The 18,945-nt window shown below is 47.0% G+C and overlaps 1 protein-coding gene across 1 annotated transcript in view; it reads left to right on the top strand.

The window, feature by feature from the left end:
* SEC22B (SEC22 homolog B, vesicle trafficking protein) overlaps window positions 1–18,945 on the top strand; it is a 176,972-nt gene that overhangs the window by 142,873 nt on the left and 15,154 nt on the right. The window contains exons 3-4 of the mRNA XM_085654812.1: window positions 10,858–11,018; window positions 18,417–18,563. Coding sequence (XP_085510938.1) covers window positions 10,858–11,018; window positions 18,417–18,563 — 308 coding nt within the window. The remainder of the gene's footprint in view (window positions 1–10,857; window positions 11,019–18,416; window positions 18,564–18,945) is intronic.

Genomic DNA, 18,945 nt, shown 5'->3' with positions numbered 1-18,945 from the left:
GTAGAAGGAGGCCACCTCCATCTTCCAGTAAAGGAAGATAGACTCTGCTCCTCTGGGACGGACTGGAAAGGGATGGTACTCACTGTTCCTTCTAGCGTGCAAGGGAGACATGACCGGGTTTGGACCCATGTTCGGCGGGCGACAAGCCGACTCGTGGGATCAAAGAGTAGTACATTCCGGTGGAGGTCTCTGCATTAGGTTTCCCCTCAACCTCCTCAGGGTGACTGACTATGCAGCGGGGAAAATATCGCGAGTTCCGGTTTTTTCACAGTGGGCAACGGCCATTATCATTGCTTTGTGCCTCCTTTCGGCCTGCAGCCGACACCTCGGAATGTTCCATACGCTAGGCCGTGGTGGCTGCGCATATGAGAGTCACAGTGGCTTTGTCTATCCGTTTCTGAACGGCTGGTTGATCAAGGCAGCTACTTTCAGGTAGCGCGCCTGCATTTCACTTGGACTCTCTCTCTCTCTCTCTCTCTCTCTCTCTCTCTCTCTCTCTCTCGCTCTCTCTCTCTCTCTCTCTCTCTCTCGCTCTCTCGCTCTCTCGCTCTCTCTCTCGCTCTCTCGCTCTCTCGCTCTCTCGCTCTCTCGCTCTCTCGCTCTCTCGCTCTCTCGCTCTCTCGCTCTCTCGCTCTCTCGCTCTCTCTCGCTCTCGCTCTCGCTCTCTCTCGCTCTCGCTCTCGCTCTCTCGCTCTCTCGCTCTCGCTCTCGCTCTCGCTCTCTCTTACTTCGTTTGGGCCTCCGCACCGACCTCACGAGGTCTGTCGTGACTCAACGGCTGTGTGCCCTTCGGAGGGGAGACGCTCTTCGATCCTTCGTAGGGCTCGAGTTCTTGTATTATTACCCTCCCCCCCCCCCCCCGACGGTGGGGCAGGTCTCGTCTCTGACAATTGGTTGGTCAGGGCACACTCCTTCTCAGAAGCGCAAGCGCACTCCCTCAAGACGTGCGTTCTCTTGAACAAGCTGGGGTGGCACGTCACCATGTCCAAGTCGGTCCCGGCGCCGTTCCAGTGCATATAGTACGTGGCGGCCTCCATCTCTACGCTGTCAGTAAGCGTGTCTCCTTCGGAGGAAAGACGATGGTCACTCCTTCGGTAGGCTCAGGCACTTGTGACCGCTCCATCGGAGGGGCTTGTGACGACAGATTCGGCTGTCTCTGCATGCTCTTCAGTCGCTGCAGTGGTGGTGTTCGGGGGACAATCTCCTCAGTCGGGCCCTCTTCACAGGGGGTATGGTCGCAGGCGGAGATTACTTACCACATCAACTTTTTGGGAAACTCAGAGCAGTACCCTTGGCCCTGAAGGCGTTCCATCCCTCCTTCAAGGCAGACTCCCTGCTCGTTCAGACGGACAATCCTACTTCCATGTATTGCATCTACAAGCAGGGGGGCTCCCGTTCACGCATGCTGTCTCGGGAGGCGCAGGCCATCTGGTATTGGCTGGTGACCAGGAACCTACCGATCACGGCTACCCTACTCGGGCAGAAGACAGCAGAGGCTGCGACTTCGCGTCCAGGTACTTCCGACCAGGGACGCTGGGGAAAGCTCTCTGGATCAGCTGGTCTAACGGCTTTCTCTACGCCTTTCCACCCTTTCCCCTGATATCGGCGGTGCTGATCGAGCTGTCGCGATCCAGAGCCAGGATGATCCTGTTGGCTCTGGAGGGGTCGAGGCACTGGTGGTTCTCCGACATTCTTCACCGGTCTGTTATTCCGCACAGGCGCCTGCCATGTCGGCCGGACCTTCTCACGAGGTTCGGATGACAGATGGTTCCCCCAATCTCTCGTCCTGGAGTTTGGCAGCCTGGCTTCTGAGTTAGTGCAATGTGGACACTTAAATCTGCCTCGGGACTGTATGGATATACTGAAAGAGGCAAAGAGACCGTCTACGAGTAATTCTTATGCCTATAAGTGGAAGAGATTTTGCTTATGGTGCAGGGCAAAGGACATTGACCCTACATCCTGTAGAGAAGATGTTATTCTGCCTAATCTGCTGCAGTTGGCTCACTCTGGGCTTAATTTTCAGTCTATCAGGGTTCGTCTCGCAGCTTTGACTGCGTATAGAAAGGGCCCTTCCCAAACCTCATTTTTCCAAATGCCTGTGGTTACAGTTTTTTTGGAAGGTTTGCGTAAGGTGTTCCCCCCCCTGTTAGACGACCTTCTCCACCATGGGAGTTAAATGTGGTGTTGTCCTGATTAATGAGGGAGCCTTTTGAGCCTTTTCATAAGGCATCCTTGCAGGATTTGTACTGGAAGGCTGTTTTTCCTTGTGGCGATTACATCAGCCAGGAGAGTAAGTGAGATTCAGGCTCTGTGTTGTCAAGAGCCGTATACTGTATTCCATGCTTCTAAAGTGGTAATGCGTACTCATCCTAAGTTTTTACCTAAAGTGATATCTGATTTCCATGTGAATCAAATGATAACTTTGCCTACGTTTTTTCAGCATCCCTTCTCTCCGGCGGAGAGGTCTCTGCGTTCACTTGCTGTGCGTAGGGTGTTGACCTTCTATCTCGATAAGACAAAAGGCATCCGCAGGTCGGATCCACTGTTTGTGAATTATGGTTCGGTAAGAACTGGTCTAGCTACCTCAACACGGTCCCTCTCCGGATGGATTGTGTCCTGTATTCAGCTTTGTTATCAGAAAGCTAATAAGACGTTAGGGGGTAAGCCTACAGCACATTCGACTAGAGGCAAAGCAGCGACTACAGCTTTGCTTAGGAATGTTCCAATTGCTGACATTTGTAAGGCTGCCACCTGGAAGTCGGTCCATACGTTTTCAAAGCATTACTGCCTGGATTCTGATGCTAGGGCAGATGCGCAGGTTGGACAGGCTTCGCTGAGGAATTTGTTTGCACAGTAATTTGTTGGTGTTTGGTTTTTTACTCCACCGCTGTTTGTTGGTTGGGATGGGCTTGCCATTCTATTCATAGATTATGACTATACACAGAGATCCCCTACTACAGAAGGAGTAGTTTCTTACCTGTAACTCCAGTTCTGTAGTAGGGGTATCTCTGTTATAGTCATAAGCGACCCTCCCTCCTCCCCGGTGGAGTAAACTGGCAGTACCAGGCCTGTTGTTATACACCTTCAAAAAGAACTGAAAGTAACTTGCTTTGGCTGTGCATCCTGGGATACCGGGGGTCTCTGGAGAGTTTCTTAAAGGCACGGTATCCCTTTAGCAGACACATAATGACAGCCTATAGGGCTTGTCTGTCCACCCCTTCCTCTCTATTGTTTAAAGGGATTTTGGTGAAGGGAGTGTGAGATAATAAAGGAACATGTCAGATGTGAATAAAAATGACATTTAAACTTTATTTTGGCTTTTGTGTTCACTTCAGAGGAAGTGCTGGCCAGTGCAGCCATATTGTAATTAGGCTGTATTATTTTGTCTGTCTCTTAAGTGTCTTTGCAGGTTTGCAAATGCAGGACAGCTTAAGAGATATTTTTGATTGCTCCGGGGTCCCCGCACATGGGCGGGGATTATTCATAGATTATGACTATAACAGAGATACCCCTACTACAGAACTGGAGTTACAGGTAAGAAACTACTCCTTGTAGATGATTTACACCTGAATATTTCACTTGCTTTCAGTAGGCTACATGGCCATCAGGGTTATAGCGGGACCCCTAGTCCTATTTCGTATGGTTACTCCGACCAGATCAGGATTACCATCCGACTCATGATTGGCCACAAATTTGATTTGGCCAAGGTGACACAATGTGTCAAGTGGGAAATTGGGATTTTGATGGCAGGTCGCCTGGTCCGCAGCAAACAATTTACCCACTTCTTGGCATATGTAAAGTGTGGCACAATACAAGATCTCCATTCTGCAACACTGTACACTCTAGCTCTGTCTTTTTATTACACAGTGTTCACTCTTCTTTGTCTTTTCCCTACCTTTTTTCAAATACTATGACTGATTTGGTACTAATACAGCCTCTACTTGAAGACATTTCTGCACATGTACCGCCCTAATAACCAAGCTACAGTCTGACAAGCTCTGCACATTAGTGCACTGTCACCTGGGAGGTGGTGTGTGGTAGCTGAATTACACTGATTTCTAATGCGCTTTCATCATATTAGGGCATAGGGTATGAGAAGAGCAGTATGTTCATGCACATCTAGGGACACACGACTTCATATAAATATATAGGCCGTGCAGTGTGTACATGATGCAGGAGGAATTCTTGGGTCAAATACTCCCACCTCTACATCAGTGCACCATCACCAGCGCAGCCCCACCGCACCAGCAATTCGGCACCAACAAAGCACCAACTCTGCATCACCTCAGCACAGCACCAACTGTGCATCACTTAGCACTACCAGAGCACATGCTCAGCATCACTCATCACCACCTCAGCATCACTCAGCACCACCTCCGCATCACTCAGCACCACCTCCGCATCACTCAGCACCACCTCCGCATCACTCAGCACCACCTCCGCATCACTCAGCACCACCTCCGCATCACTCAGCACCACCTCCGCATCACTCAGCACCACCTCCGCATCACTCAGCACCACCTCCGCATCACTCAGCACCACCTCCGCATCACTCAGCACCACCTCCGCATCACTCAGCACCACCTCCGCATCACTCAGCACCACCTCCGCATCACTCAGCACCACCTCCGCATCACTCAGCACCACCTCCGCATCACTCAGCACTACCTCCGCATCACTCAGCACCACCTCCGCATCACTCAGCACCACCTCCGCATCACTCAGCACCACCTCCGCATCACTCAGCACCACCTCCGCATCACTCAGCACCACCTCCGCATCACTCAGCACCACCTCCGCATCACTCAGCACCACCTCCGCATCACTCAGCACCACCTCCGCATCACTCAGCACCACCTCCGCATCACTCAGCACCACCTCCGCATCACTCAGCACCACCTCCGCATCACTCAGCACCACCTCCGCATCACTCAGCACCACCTCCGCATCACTCAGCACCACCTCCGCATCACTCAGCACCACCTCCGCATCACTCAGCACCACCTCAGTAACACTCAGCAACACCTGAGAATCACCTCAGCACCACCTCATTCTGCCATAGTGACCGTCCACTGCTCGTATTGTAATTTGGGTACTTTTTCCAACCTCCAACTTCCCTTTGTTTATGTTCCCACCATAACAAACGAGCATTGGCATAGCCAATAGGTTTCGCCTTTGCAAGACACATTGACCTGCAACATAACCCGTTTGGTTATGTCCCTGCTGGAAAACATCCGCATGTTAATACTTTGACTTCGTCCAAATCATTGAAGAGGTTTGATAAGCTTTAATACATTGTTAAAATAAATGCTATTGATTTGGTTGCAAAAAAATTAACTTGCTCCTTTAGAATGCCATGAAGAATCCAGTGGACACAAACACCGTTTTATCGGTAGCTTCCTGTTTTTTGGTTATTTTCGTGAGCAACACAGGTGTGTTCAAAGGCCCAGCACGCCAGCTCTACTGCTCTGATAGAAGCCGTGGCAGTAAATAACTGCACCCCACTAAGCATAAATCCACTCTAAAGGGATGCCAGGTTCTCGCGCATGAAGGCTCAGCAACATACATAGGGTCAACATTCTGTGGCTGGTGTGGCTTGCAAAACAGCCTGTCATGGTAACAGGCAGGTCAAAAGTCCTAAAATAAGAAGTAGGGGGACTAACCTAGTTAGGCAGTATGCAAGCGGCATCGCGGCGCACGACATCACACATGGCATCACAGGAATTTACATAATAGAAAGTGGCTGGGGTAAAAAAGCATGGGGGTGGTGTGGGGGGGGGAGTCCTTGTTGACAAAGAGCAATCAGTGATGTAAATCACAACCATTCAGATAATGTTAAAAGGTGTAATGGGGTCATAGCGCCGTCACACCAGGGTTATTATTTGAAGGACATGTGGTCACCTCATGACAAGTTTCAGAAATCTAAAAGTAACTGGAGGAGGAAAAGCCACACAGTATGGAAACCAGCGGATTATTGGTCTGGAGGGCTCAAAGGATGAGGGGCGTCTATTTCACACACTGCGAGAGAAATACATCAATTTAACAGGACTTATGATGTTAGCAAATTTTATGAAAGGGTGCTTTGCCTGGGTAATAACCACTCTGGCAAAGAATGAAATAACTGGTCCCAACAGCGTTTGAAAACGGTCTGCTATCGACAGTACTGCAGATCGAACTTGAAAGAGTCGTACTGTAACTTCTGGTTAGGTACAGAGGTGGGAAAAAAAAACAGAAGGACAAACATCACCTTCAGAATCGAGTTCGCTCTGTGAACTTTGACCAAGACGAGGAAAACCAAATTACTTAAAAAAAATTGAGATCACAGCTATTGTCCAATGTAAGAAGTATGTAAACAATTAACTATAGGGTTTTTGTTTTCTTCACAGCAAAATAAATACATAAAAAGGTAAAGCATAGACAAGTCAGACATTCCCAGGGGCGACTGCATGACAAATTCCCATTCTAGTAAGTGTGCTTGAAAATGGCTGATAGCAAAACGTACTGCTCTTAAGTTCCTGAAAGCACAGAGCCCGTAAACTCCAGGCCACGTTTGCCGTCACAGTCTCCGAACAGTAGACTTGTCTTTTGGCTAAAGATCGGGTCCACGTTTCAGAAAATTAGAGTTTTAAGAAGGGCATCGAGAGTTTGGTATTTCTTCGTTTACAAGGGCGAGCTGGCTATCTTCAAAAATTAGCCGCACTGCCGCGAAAGCGACGCGCACTCTTGTGGAGGGATGCGCCGGAGAAAGGGTGTAAGAAACTGAGACTGTTGTAGAAGCAGCTGAGGGCAAGAGACTGCGCGCTGGTCAAAGAAATAAATAAAATGACTGGAGACATCTTTTGTGATGTGTAAGTATGTGATGTGTTGAAAGCAATATAATAAAGGTGGTGCAAGGAGAGGTAATGGTTTCAAACAATAGGTGAGGCGCTGGATGGCAGAATTGAGAGCTATAATATTTTACTACAAGTGTCATTCACCCCTGCTAGAGGTCGCTGACTAGTCGTTGTAAGGTTGTGGTAAATATTTAAATTACCTGTACTATTTTTTATGCGGTAAAAGTCTAGTAAGAATAACTCAGAAAAATAAGAGGCAGAATCCGTGGTATTTGAGGTTATAAAAGGGAATTTATTCCTTACAAAGGAATGATGGTTCGAACCAGGCAATCGAGTTCCGTCACCACGAAGGTTCAGGAAGGGATCAGCAATACATTGACAGGTTATAATATATATAGTAAATGCATTACAGTAAAGACAGATGCAGGAGGCGTAACAGCTGATAAGAATACACATACGTAAAGAAAAAGGCGTTACAATAGGCGTGCATAGAGGCGTATACTAAAAACGTCATTACGATGATGACACAAGTGGGTGGATCCATAAGAGAATCCTGCAAAGTCAGCAAAAATACATGGCAGAGATGCGCGCGCAGCCGCATGACGTGTGATTGACGTGTAACTAGAGGGTGAAGGGAATTTGACATTTAGCCTTACATGAGGAGACAGAAGTCTGGGATGTCAGGACAACCTAGTCCCAAATCATATCTAATATCTTGTGTTTAAGGAACTATATTATCTAGAAGGAAAGGTCTTTTCGGGCAAAGCCTATTCTATACTGACTGCTAGTGCGCGTACAAGCGTCTAAGTGTCTACATGAGATGCGAGGGGGCATGGGCCTACTATGGTAACGAAAGTCATGAATTACTTGCTAGAAGACAGTAAGGCCGGGCCCTTTGCTCTGCAGCTGGAGGGATGTTTACCTAAGCTACTAGACAGGAATGCATTTCTCGAGGAGTGGAGCAGATAACTTGAAGGCTGAATACAGTTTTGGCAGGCAACAGGCCGGGCTAGGCACCGTTAGCCGCGCAGGAAGTAAGACAAAGTTCATGGATACAGATACAGGTCCAGGCTGGAGCATTCAGAGGCAGAAGCAGGAAAAGCTCGATGGCAGAATTCAGGGCCTACCTTGCCAGAGCTGGAAAACGTGAAAAGTATACCATATAAAGACGGTGGCAAGGCATACTTAGGAACGGAATATCTGACCCATTCATGGCAGATCTGAAAGAGGACATATTAACGTTGGACACAATTGTATTTGCGTCTTCATAGCTTGAAGTGGAGGGAACATACATGTACTTGTGGCATGTACATGGAGCCGTTGGGGTCTAGATAGGGGACTCAACTGATCATAAAAATTCATATTTCCTCAAGGTGTGAAGGAGAGAAGGGGTTTACTTCCTGAAGGGTGACAGTCCGACCACACTGTAATAATTTGTCTACAAATTGTGTCCATTGCTCAACAGGGCATTATTTTATGTGTTGGTATCTCCCTGACAATCACCAGACAACATCAGCTGCAGGCACTCTTTGTTTGATCTCTCAGTAGCGCCTCTGAGGGTGGCATGTTCATGCCTCAGTGACATAGCGCCCAGAAGTCCTGCACGAAGTTGTTTCATCCGTGGAATCAACGAAGCCTTTACACTCAACTGGAGCAACAACACAGCGGATGACACCTCCAAGAACAAACCTATTGGAGTAGCAAAGCCAGTATTGCCGTTGGAAAATATTTATAACTGGAAATCTATTGATCGAATCTACGAACATTAGATTCTATTTAAGTTCAAATCAAGGTGGAAACAGTTGCAGTGATCGTGTATATTTTAACGACAGAGAATTTATCAAATAAGACGTCAATTATCGATCGGAGTTAAAGACAAGGCAAGGACGGCTGCTGAGATCAGTCCATAATTGCAAACCGAGGGCTCAATTTTTACAGAGCGTTCAAAATTTGAAATACGGGAGTAACAAAATCCATTGTCTTGATAAAGAAGGTTCTATACGAATATTCCTTCGAAACGCGTCAACGCTATTTTATGTAACCACAAACCTGGTTGTATGAACATTTCCCTAGATATATAATACTTAGGAGATATCGGGGTTTATGTGGTCAAATAAATTCATCAGTTGTGGCAAATTATGACAAAGGGTATTGTCTAGGTAGTATAGTCTTGTGTATAATTTGCTGTGGATAATAACTTGAGTTGGTTTTAATACTGATTATATTGTAATTGTTTCACTGTTTTTATTGGATAAAATTGTATCTCATTGTGTCAAATTTCAGAAATAAATAGTTTTTATGAATTTTTTATTATTATTGTATTAATTTCAAATATTTGTGCCAATACGTAACAAATTTAAAGGGGGGTGGGTTTTGCTTATTGGACCTGAATGAATGAGATCGAGAGTGCAAGTGAGAATTAATGTGTGGATAATCAATCCTCCCAGAGGACACTTCTGCTTAAAAAATTTGTTTGAACCCCGGTCCTTTGGGTTGCCAAGGCTTCCTTTCTCTCTCTTTATATACTCTTTGAAGCAAGACTGTGCCCACAGAGCACCACGGCTAGAAGCCTGACGAAAAAAAAACTGCACTGGGGATAAACAAGAGCAGGGAAGCACAACCAAGCGTTCATGCCAACCAAAGGGTGGTACTTTAGAAATCCGTACCTTCATCAAGGATCCCATCTGCACACGCCTGCCCAGCCCACAGGCTGAAGATTCCCAGCACTGATCGACAGTCACAGCGGCTCCCCCGTAGGCTTCTGTGTGTTGGATTTGACGCTTTTTATTATAAAAAGAGAAAGTCCCCTCAAGAGATCACCACGCAATGCTTTCCGCAATAAAAGAAATAAATAAAATGAAAGACAAGCGGTCTTCAAAAAGGAGACGGAGAGGGCGGAGCGAGTGGGTGAGGAGAGAGAGGAACGTGTGGGCGAGGAGAGAGAGGGAGATGAGGTAGGGAGGAGGAGGTGAGCCCGCGAGTGTTGCGCTCGCGCTTACCGCAAACGAAAGTGAAAGCGCAAGGATGTCAAGCCGGGAGAGCAGTCTGCTCTTTTTCGAAGCACATGCTTGTGGCGCTCCCCTGCGTGCTCCCGCAAGGTGGATGCCGCCACAAGCACGAGTATGTGCTTCGAAAAAGGTCCTCCTATGCAGCGCATGCGCGCGCTAGACTTTAAAACAGCTATAACAAACCAGAATTAGAACAGGCAGGAAGAAGTTGCCAGTATTGCAAGGACAAAAAAAACTAGAAGACATTTGTATGTTAATTATATTTTAATAGGGTTGTTCAGTTGTATATAATGTCTTCTTGGTTATAAAGTAACAAAAATGCTTCACACTTTTCTATTATAACTTTTCAGCTTGCTGCACAGCAGCCGCACGGCTCTACAACATAGCTTAAAGACATTGGCAAAGCCAATCTCTGGCTAAACACTTCTAAGGTCGCAAAGGCAACACCTGTTGGCTATGCCAATGCTTGTTGTTCCTTGCACCAGTGATCCGCAGCACTGTATGTTGCACTGAGGCTCAGTTAAGCTGGTGGCATCGACTGATTTCCTCCAGTATACTGGTGCATCTACTCTCCTACCACTTTTAATAGGAGTGCTGTTTAAAAAATGATGTGAAACTATACAGGATCCAATACCTATCTTGTAAGATACCCATGATTAACTTACTTTCCAATATTGGTAATTCAGTAGATCGCATGTGAACCTAGATATCTCCCATGCAGCCTTTTGTAGTAATGTAAATTACCTGGCAAGTTTAATTTAAATGTATACTTAGGGTGTATCGTTTAGCCTATTGGCTATTGAAAAATAGGGCTAAAGACTGAGTCAAAAGCTGATTTGCAAGTTCGGGACATGTAATGTGCAAAATAGTATTTGAATCCATAAACGGAGAGAGATCAACAGATAAAGTTAAATAACGTATTTTTGTGGCGTAGTTGTGTAGGCATTCTCCTTTCTGAATCCGAGATTGGTGTTCATGATTCAAGCCCGAGTTGTTTCTTCTGCTTTAAATTCTAGTTATGTGATAGAAAATGGAGTTTGCTATCTGGTTCTTTGTGAAGCGGTGTTCCCCAAAAAGCTCGCCTTCGCATACCTCGAAGATCTGCAGTCCGAGTTTGATGAACAGCACGGAAAGAAGGTACCAACTGTGTCCAGACCGTATTCCTTCATTGAATTCGGTAAGGTATTGCCAGGATGCAACTGCCTATATTTACTTAAATGTATTTTATGTTGTATTTCGAATGACTTGTCCCGTCTTCCCATATGAAGCGTTGTACATTCCATAATAGATGAAGCCAACCAGTGTTTGCCAGCCTTTCCCTTTCTTGGTAGAAATCAAGGAAGCTGTGAAAGCAAAAGATAACAGGGAATGTCTATAAATGATTTAATATTTCATAGAAGAAGTATAGGTGTGTTCTGAAGTTGCAATAGTTTGCACAGCTTTTAGTGATGAAAACAGCCGGAAACGTTCCTGCAGTAAATACGGGAACACTTGTCTGTGAACAGATTAAAGGTGAGTTGTTCTCTAAAGAGTTTAGAGAATATACAACCAAGAAGGAAAACGGGCACTACAACGCGGCCGTTTCCAAGCAAACCTTAACCACGCATGCATTGCAACGCATGCGTGGTTACCACGAAAGCCTTTACCACGCATACCTTTACTCCGAGATACATAGTAAAGGCATGTGCGGTAACGGCTAACATTAGAAAAAGGGGGCTTGGGGGGGTCTCCCCCCAAAAATAAAAGTAGGGGGGAAAAGGCCCCCCCCCCCCCCAAAAAAAATCTCACCTGATGTCACATTGAGAAGTGCAGGCAATCAGCGTCGTTTGAGAGGAAACGGGAAGAAACTTCCGCTTCCTCATTACGACATATGACGTCACCACGAAAGATGGAGAGGAGACAACGTGAAGAGGTAAGGGGAATTCTAGTTTAAAAAAAATATATATATATAAAAGGATTGAGTGTTAAGGGCAGGGGTAAATATAAGTAGGATTGGGGGCTGAGGGGGGGGTCACATAAGTGTACAGGGGAGGGGTATAACCTTTACTAAGAGTATGCCCTTACCATGCATAAATTTACAACGAAAATCGTTGTAAAGGTATGCGTGGTAAAGGAATATTCGTGGTAAAGGTTATGCGTTGAAAAAGCATTCCGTAGTAACGCATGCGTGGTAAAGGCATGCGTTGCAACGGAATGCGTTGCAACGACATACAACCCATGCTTCTTAAACGGTTGTATGTCGTTGCAACGCATTCCGTTGCTATAAGCCCTTCAAACACAATCTGATCCCGAAATGGGAATTATTTGTTTTTAGCTAGATTCTCCTTCTCATGCCACCTTCTGGTGGATTTTAAGGTGGAAATGCACCAACGGAGAGCATCGGGATTACATAGCTGGTACTTTCTGTGGGTCTGCGTACCAGACTGTCCTGCCCGAGTTCAGGCATCGGAGGATAACATGTGAATACCTGCACTCGGAGGATAAGCTGGCTCCTCCTGGCATGATCTGAAAGGAAATGCATGACACTCACGTTGCCTAGCAGCCTGCACGAACTACCGCTTGGAGACAGGTTTGCAAGTATAGTCTGCATGAAGATAGCTTTTCCCTGTACTGTGATCTAAACTTATGCAAACCAGTATTTTTCCTCCCTGGTACTTAAACCTGTGAGATAATGTGCAGAGCTTGGATAGAAATACGGAACTCAAATGAAGACAATTGTTGCCGTTCCAGATTAATTAGAAGTTAAAACAGATTTCGAAGTGCCAGCTATTGTCCAGTCAAAAGCTGCGCAAGCTGACACCTTTTAGATTCTAGCCCTCTGTCTTTTGGAAGGTTATACACAATTTTCTTTATAATAAGCAATTGTTTGAAAATGTTGTTTGCAGCTACAATATAAATCTAATTAGATGTCTGTATGTATTGTGGCACTCTTATAGTGCTACCCTGTGGAGAAGTGTGGCTCAATGATTAGAGCGGCAGACCCTGATGCAGAGGTCTAGCCCGGGACCAGGGTTCAATTCCCCGCCTCGGCGGGTCTTGGGCTCAAAAAAATTCCACGGACCTGATAATTCTCGCCTCGGTGCCATTCCAATCATGGAGTCCCACTCTGCAACTCTGGGCAATAGCTTGCTTAATCTCCACAACGGCCCCCACAACGCTAAGGATGCCTGGCCTCCACCTTGGGGGTGCCCAGGAGTGGACACCTCACAGGGAAAGCCAGGATGGGTTCCACAGTGGTATTCGTACAAGCGCCTTGAGACCCTAGCGGGTGAGTAGTGCGCTATACAAGTATCAATTTACATTTTTTTTACAATTTACCCTAGACACAAGGCAGTGGAGTGCTATGCAGGTTCAAAGAGAAGCATAAAGTCAGTTGGTTTGTGAACTGTATGTTTTTATGCTTCGTTTCTATAACACGAACCTCGCCAAATAAGATGGAACAGTAAAACGCCCCTGTTGCCTACAGCTATGTAGATTTTTCAACACTGCAGTCCTCAATCTATGCCAAATTAGCAAACATGAATGCTAATTCATACCTTGAAAAATCATGAAAATGCTACCAGACCTGCAGGTCTAGTTCCTTGAACCATCTTCTCACCCTAACAGTAATGCCCTTGACCCAGTAACTGGTCTCAAATTGCAAATATTCTGTGTTAACGAGTCGCCATTTTTTTCAACATCATAAGATGGCACCTTCAAATATGTGAGTTCTGCATGGATGCTGTGCAAACAAACTTTTTTGTTTTAATTATCAGACTAAACTTGTGATCCATGCATGAATCTAGGTCACATATACGATGCACATGGCCCCTGACTTGCCTTCGTTCACAACTAGCACTGTTATCAGGACGGGAGCAAGAATATTTCTCAGTTTGTTTAAAAGCTCACTTTTAGTAAATACATCACTAAAGCATGATAATGGTAGCGCATTGTCATTCACAGCGCATGTTCCATTGAAATGTCCACACACGTTCCCATTGACATGCAGTTTGACTGATAAAACTATAATTACAAAAAAAAGTGCTTTCCGAACTGCTGATATATTGCGTAATACACATATGGTTTAATTACAAGCTATTTAATTGTTTATTAAATCATACAGGCATTCATTCCACACCCCCTGGACCCAGCACGATTATCAGACAGTTCACTTTACAAAATCCTCTACCTTTGCAGTCATAGAAAGAAAATAAACCCCAATCTCCCGGATAAAATAAACAGCAGTTTGTAAGAAGCTCTATCTGACCTCTGTCTATGAATGCACAGCAAATGGGACAGGATTAAAAATATATTTAAAGGAATCTTTATTGTTCAGTCACTTTCTGAATAATCAGAACATCTGGTTCTTGCCAACTCAAGCTCTCTCGTCGGAACGAACCAGTAGGCCTTAAAAAATAGCTCGCCCTGAGAAAACTGGACTTGTGATAGAACCGTTGGTGTCAATATATGCTTACAAAGGGAAACCGAAAAAACACTCATCATGCTTAGGTGCTTGTGTTGTCAGCCATCACCTGCTGGATTGCAAGACAGCACCGGCTCTCATCCAGAGCAATAACGTCTTCCTACCTGGAAGTAGAGGTCGAGCAGTTATGTTGAATTGAAGTGTAGTGGGTAACAATGGGTTTGCATTGCCTTTCAGAACAATATCTTTGTAGTCTCTGGCCTGTGTTTAATGTCAATCAGTGTCTTCAGGAATTGCTTTCTGGTTCTCCTTTCTTTTTTTTTTTTTTTTTTAAATCAAAATTTTTTATTGTGCAGAGAAAGGGTACAAGCACGGGCCTACAACCTCCTGGGCCGGCCGCTAGTATGCAGAAATGATCAAGCAGTTCAAAAACAATGACTGGCCCGCAGGGGCTCCGCTAAATGACAGGAGATCAGGCTGCACATAAGGGAAGTCAGGATACACCCTTTTTACATAAATATCAACAAAAGTAAAGAAAAAACAAAAAGCAAGGCGAGAAACATTGAAAGGGCGTCTAACCACAGCAGAGGAACTCCACACAGGACCACCCAAAGGTGGTCGATAAAAAGGGGGTCTGAGAGGGAGGGGGGGGCCACGGGCAAACCAAATCTATACTCAGATGAACTAATTAAGCAAGGAACCGTCAAGGATCAGGGGGACAAGGCAACATCAGACGTATCCACCAGGGGGGGAGAACAGATAGTCCCTCGATACACATTCCACTGACCCCAGATTCTACCCCACGCCCCGGGTTTACCACGAGCCACACACACCGTCTTCTCCCTGAACATGCACCAGTCCATGTTCTCCTTCCATACGGACACGGTGGGAGGCCGTTGGGAACCCCAAAGCTGCGCAATATCTCTGTTTGCGATCATGTTCCCAAGGGCCGCCCACCGAGCCTGGGCCGCATTATAGTCATTGGGCTCCCACACATTCAGAACACATCGGCGCACCTCCGGCAGCAGAGCGACCCCAGTGACTCGTTTCATAACATCATGCACCTGGCGCCAATATTCCGCCACCTCGCGGCACTCCCAGAGGATGTGGAGAAAGGTGGCACTGAGTCCGCAGCCACGCTTACAGAGCCCGTCGTCAGAAAACCCCATCGAGACCAAACGGGGACCCGTCACATAGACACGATGGAGAATCTTAAGCTGGACCAGACGGAGACGGGCCGGGATGGCAACCTCCTTAGGGGATGACAGCGCGGACTGCCAGTCCTCGTCGTCCAACTCAACCCCATCTCCCGTCCATGCCTCCCGAAGACGTACCAAGAGATCAGCCCGATTATTAATTAGTTTTTTATAAATCAGGGAGATAGTACTGTCGGGGACGTGTCCGTCGAGTATACGGTCCTCGAGAGGCGAAGAAACAGGGACCGTGGTCCCCTCCCCAAAGACCGAGAGTAGGGCGTGCCGAACCTGGGCATAGCGGAAGAACTCCCTTTCACTAAGCTCGTACTCGCTCTGAAGCGCCGCGAAGGATTTAACCGCGCCTTTAACCCATAGGTCCCCCACTCTGCTAATGCCGATCGTATCCCAGTGCTCAAAGCCTTTCGTTGTCCAGAGGCTTCCCAAGCGCTCTGAGGCGAACAGAGGAGTAGCACACGTCAACCGCTCACTCCAGCCCACAGCTACATTCACCGCCTTCCACACACGTACCGCAATCCTAGTAGGGCCCGTGAGGGTCCTTCCGGCAGATCGAGAGTAAAGCGCTCTGTTATAGTTACCGCCGGGAAGCAGGAATTTATCCATCTCGTAGCATGGTTAATGGCAGACAGCTGGGAGGCCCAATAGTACCTTCTAATGTCGGGGAGCGCGATGCCCCCGTCATACCAGGGAAGAGTCAGCTTTGCCAAAGCGATACGCGCACGACCGTCCCAAACCAGTCTCCTCTGCAAACTCTCCACTTCCCTAAAGTAGGCCGCCGGAATGATATCGAAGGAGTTCTGGAGTGCGTAAAGAAATCTGGGAAGGGACATCATTTTAAACAGTGCTGCGCGACCAAGTGGAGACAAGGGCAACGTACACCACCGAGCCGTATCCGCCCTCAAACGCCGGAGGAGAGACAGGAGATTCTGCTCGTAGCGGACCGCCGGATCCAACGAAACGTATACCCCCAAGTATTTAAAGCCGGATTGAGATGTTTGGATCGGAAGCCGTGGCGGCAGGAGAGGAAGGCCACCGGAGATAGGATACACGCAAGATTTGGACCAGTTAATTATCAAACCCGAATTTCTCCCGAAGGAAGTAAGGACATCAAAAAGCACATTGAGCGACTCGCGCGGCGAGGTGAGGTACAGAAGAATATCATCCGCGTACAACGAGACCCGATCCTCGAAGCCCGGGGCCCACCGGATCCCTCTGATCGAGGGCTCCCAGCGGAGCCAGGCAGCGAGCGGTTCCAAGGCGAGAGCAAAGAGCAGAGGAGACAACGGGCACCCCTGCCTAGTACCCCTCCCGAGAGCGAAGGGCCGAGAAACCCGCCCATTGACAACAACCTGAGCCATTGGACCAGCATAGAGGAGCTTCACCCAACTAATAAATCCCTCCCCAAAGCCAAATTTCGCCAATACGGCCCAAAGGAATGGCCACTCGATGGTATCAAAGGCCATCGTGGCGTCTAAGGAAACCAATATGGCCGGTTCAGAGAAGTACTCCGCCCTAGCGAGGACGCCATGTAGACGCCGCAAGTTGAGAGCGGTATTACGATGAGGGATAAAGCCGCATTGATCCGGATGTATCAAATCACATATAACTCTCAGCAAGCGATTAGCGAGGACCTTGGCAAGGATTTTCGGTTCGGCATTTAGTAGGGAAATAGGCCTATATGAGGCACAGCGGTCTCGTGGCTTACCGTCCTTGGGAATAACAACTATAGTAGCCAGACGCTGGTCGTCGGGAAGGGAACCCCGCTCGAGCGACTCCAGAAACATACGACGGAGGAAGGGCGCGATTTTATCCGGGCGTAGTTTATACAGTTCAATCGGCAGTCCGTTGGGGCCCATAGCCTTGCCCGAGCGAAGGGAACGAATCGCGGTAGCAATCTCGTCGACAGACAGAGAGGCATCCATCTGCTCACGGTCCTCGACGGATAGGCCGGGCAAGGCAATATCCCGCAGCAAGAGACGAGAGTCATCCTCATCTCTATCAGACACCGGGGAGTACACCGCCCGGAGGTGGTCAGCAAAACACTTCACAATCTCACCAGGGTCAGTCACACACACTCCATCCGAAACCCGAAGCTCCGGGACCACACGATTCACTCTCTCCTTCTTATCCAACCAAGCAATCAGTTTACCCGCCTTGTCCCCGGCATCATACAACCTACCCTGTTGCTCCCTATACATGATCTTGGCAGCGTCAGTGACAAGAGACTTATATTCAAACTGCTTCAAGCTGAGGGCATGAAGCCCATCCTGAGTGACACCCGTCTCCAAAGCTGCCTCCAGCCCCGATATTTCAGTCTCCAGCGTCACCACCGCCTCATTCTTAACCCTCTTAGCCTCCTCTATCTGGGATAGGGCATGCCCGCGGAGCACTGCTTTGAAGGCTTCCCACAGGGACACTGAGGACACCACCGACCCCTCATTCTCGAGAAAATACTGATCAATCGACTTAACAAGGCTATCACGAATCTTGGGGTCTCGCAAGTACCATGGGTTAATAGGGGCGATCCGCCCAGCGGACTGCATCCCGGTGTCGAAAAGCAACCACAGTGGGGAATGATCAGAGATACCCCGGGCCAAGTGCTTTACCTCTCGAATCCGGGCAGTCTGGGCCGCGGGCATGGTTCTCCTTTCTTGGTAAGCCTATGTGTGAGTTCGCGTAGTGTAGTATTCATGACTATTGTATAGCTGTCGAGAGTTTCCGCAGATGCAGCTGACCCTAAATAAGACAACAGAGGGTTCAGATTTGGACATGATGTGTATGGGCTCCTCTACTTTACCCTTGAGAAGCAGCTCATTCATTGTGAACTCTACCTTTTTGCTGTTGTGGGCTTTGTCAGGACACTTAGTTAAATCATGATGTTCTGTATTGGCCATAAAATGTTGATTCCTGAATTATAGCTTGTAACCTGTAGAACAAACCCTTCCTTTTGTCTTTTTAGACACGTACATTCAGAAAACGAAGAAGTCCTACATTGACAGCAGAGCTCGGAGAAACCTTGGCTCCATTAATACTGAATTGCAGGATGTGCAACGAATCATGGTTGCAAATATTGAAGAGGTTCTCCAAAGAGGAGAAGCTTTGTCAGGTAAACACCGTGCTTTACCTTTTATTAAAATGAATTGCTAATGCGAGTGAAGTGCATAAATATGTGATGGTATGTTTATCCACCTTCAAACAGATAAGTCTGCAGGTAAACCCCTAAAAGGCTTCAAATGTTAAAAACAAATAAATGTGTGCGTGTATCTGCTATCCAAATTTCGTAAAATACAAAATATGTGTCATTTCTTCTCTGCTTACGGTGTTCGATGCTTACATTGCTGAGACAGGAATTTTCTTTTTTTTTTTTTTAATTTACAATATAATATTTGCTAAATTGTCTCTTTTAAAAATAAAATAAAAAGGGAAATGGTATATTGGAGGGCTTGACACGTTATAATCTTGTTTATTAACTTTCAAAATAGGCAAGT

This window comes from Triturus cristatus, chromosome 4_1, assembly GCF_964204655.1.
Source record: "Triturus cristatus chromosome 4_1, aTriCri1.1, whole genome shotgun sequence".
Lineage (NCBI taxonomy): Eukaryota > Metazoa > Chordata > Amphibia > Caudata > Salamandridae > Triturus > Triturus cristatus.
Note: the sequence above shows the minus strand (reverse complement) of the source record. Positions and strands in the feature narration are given on the sequence as shown.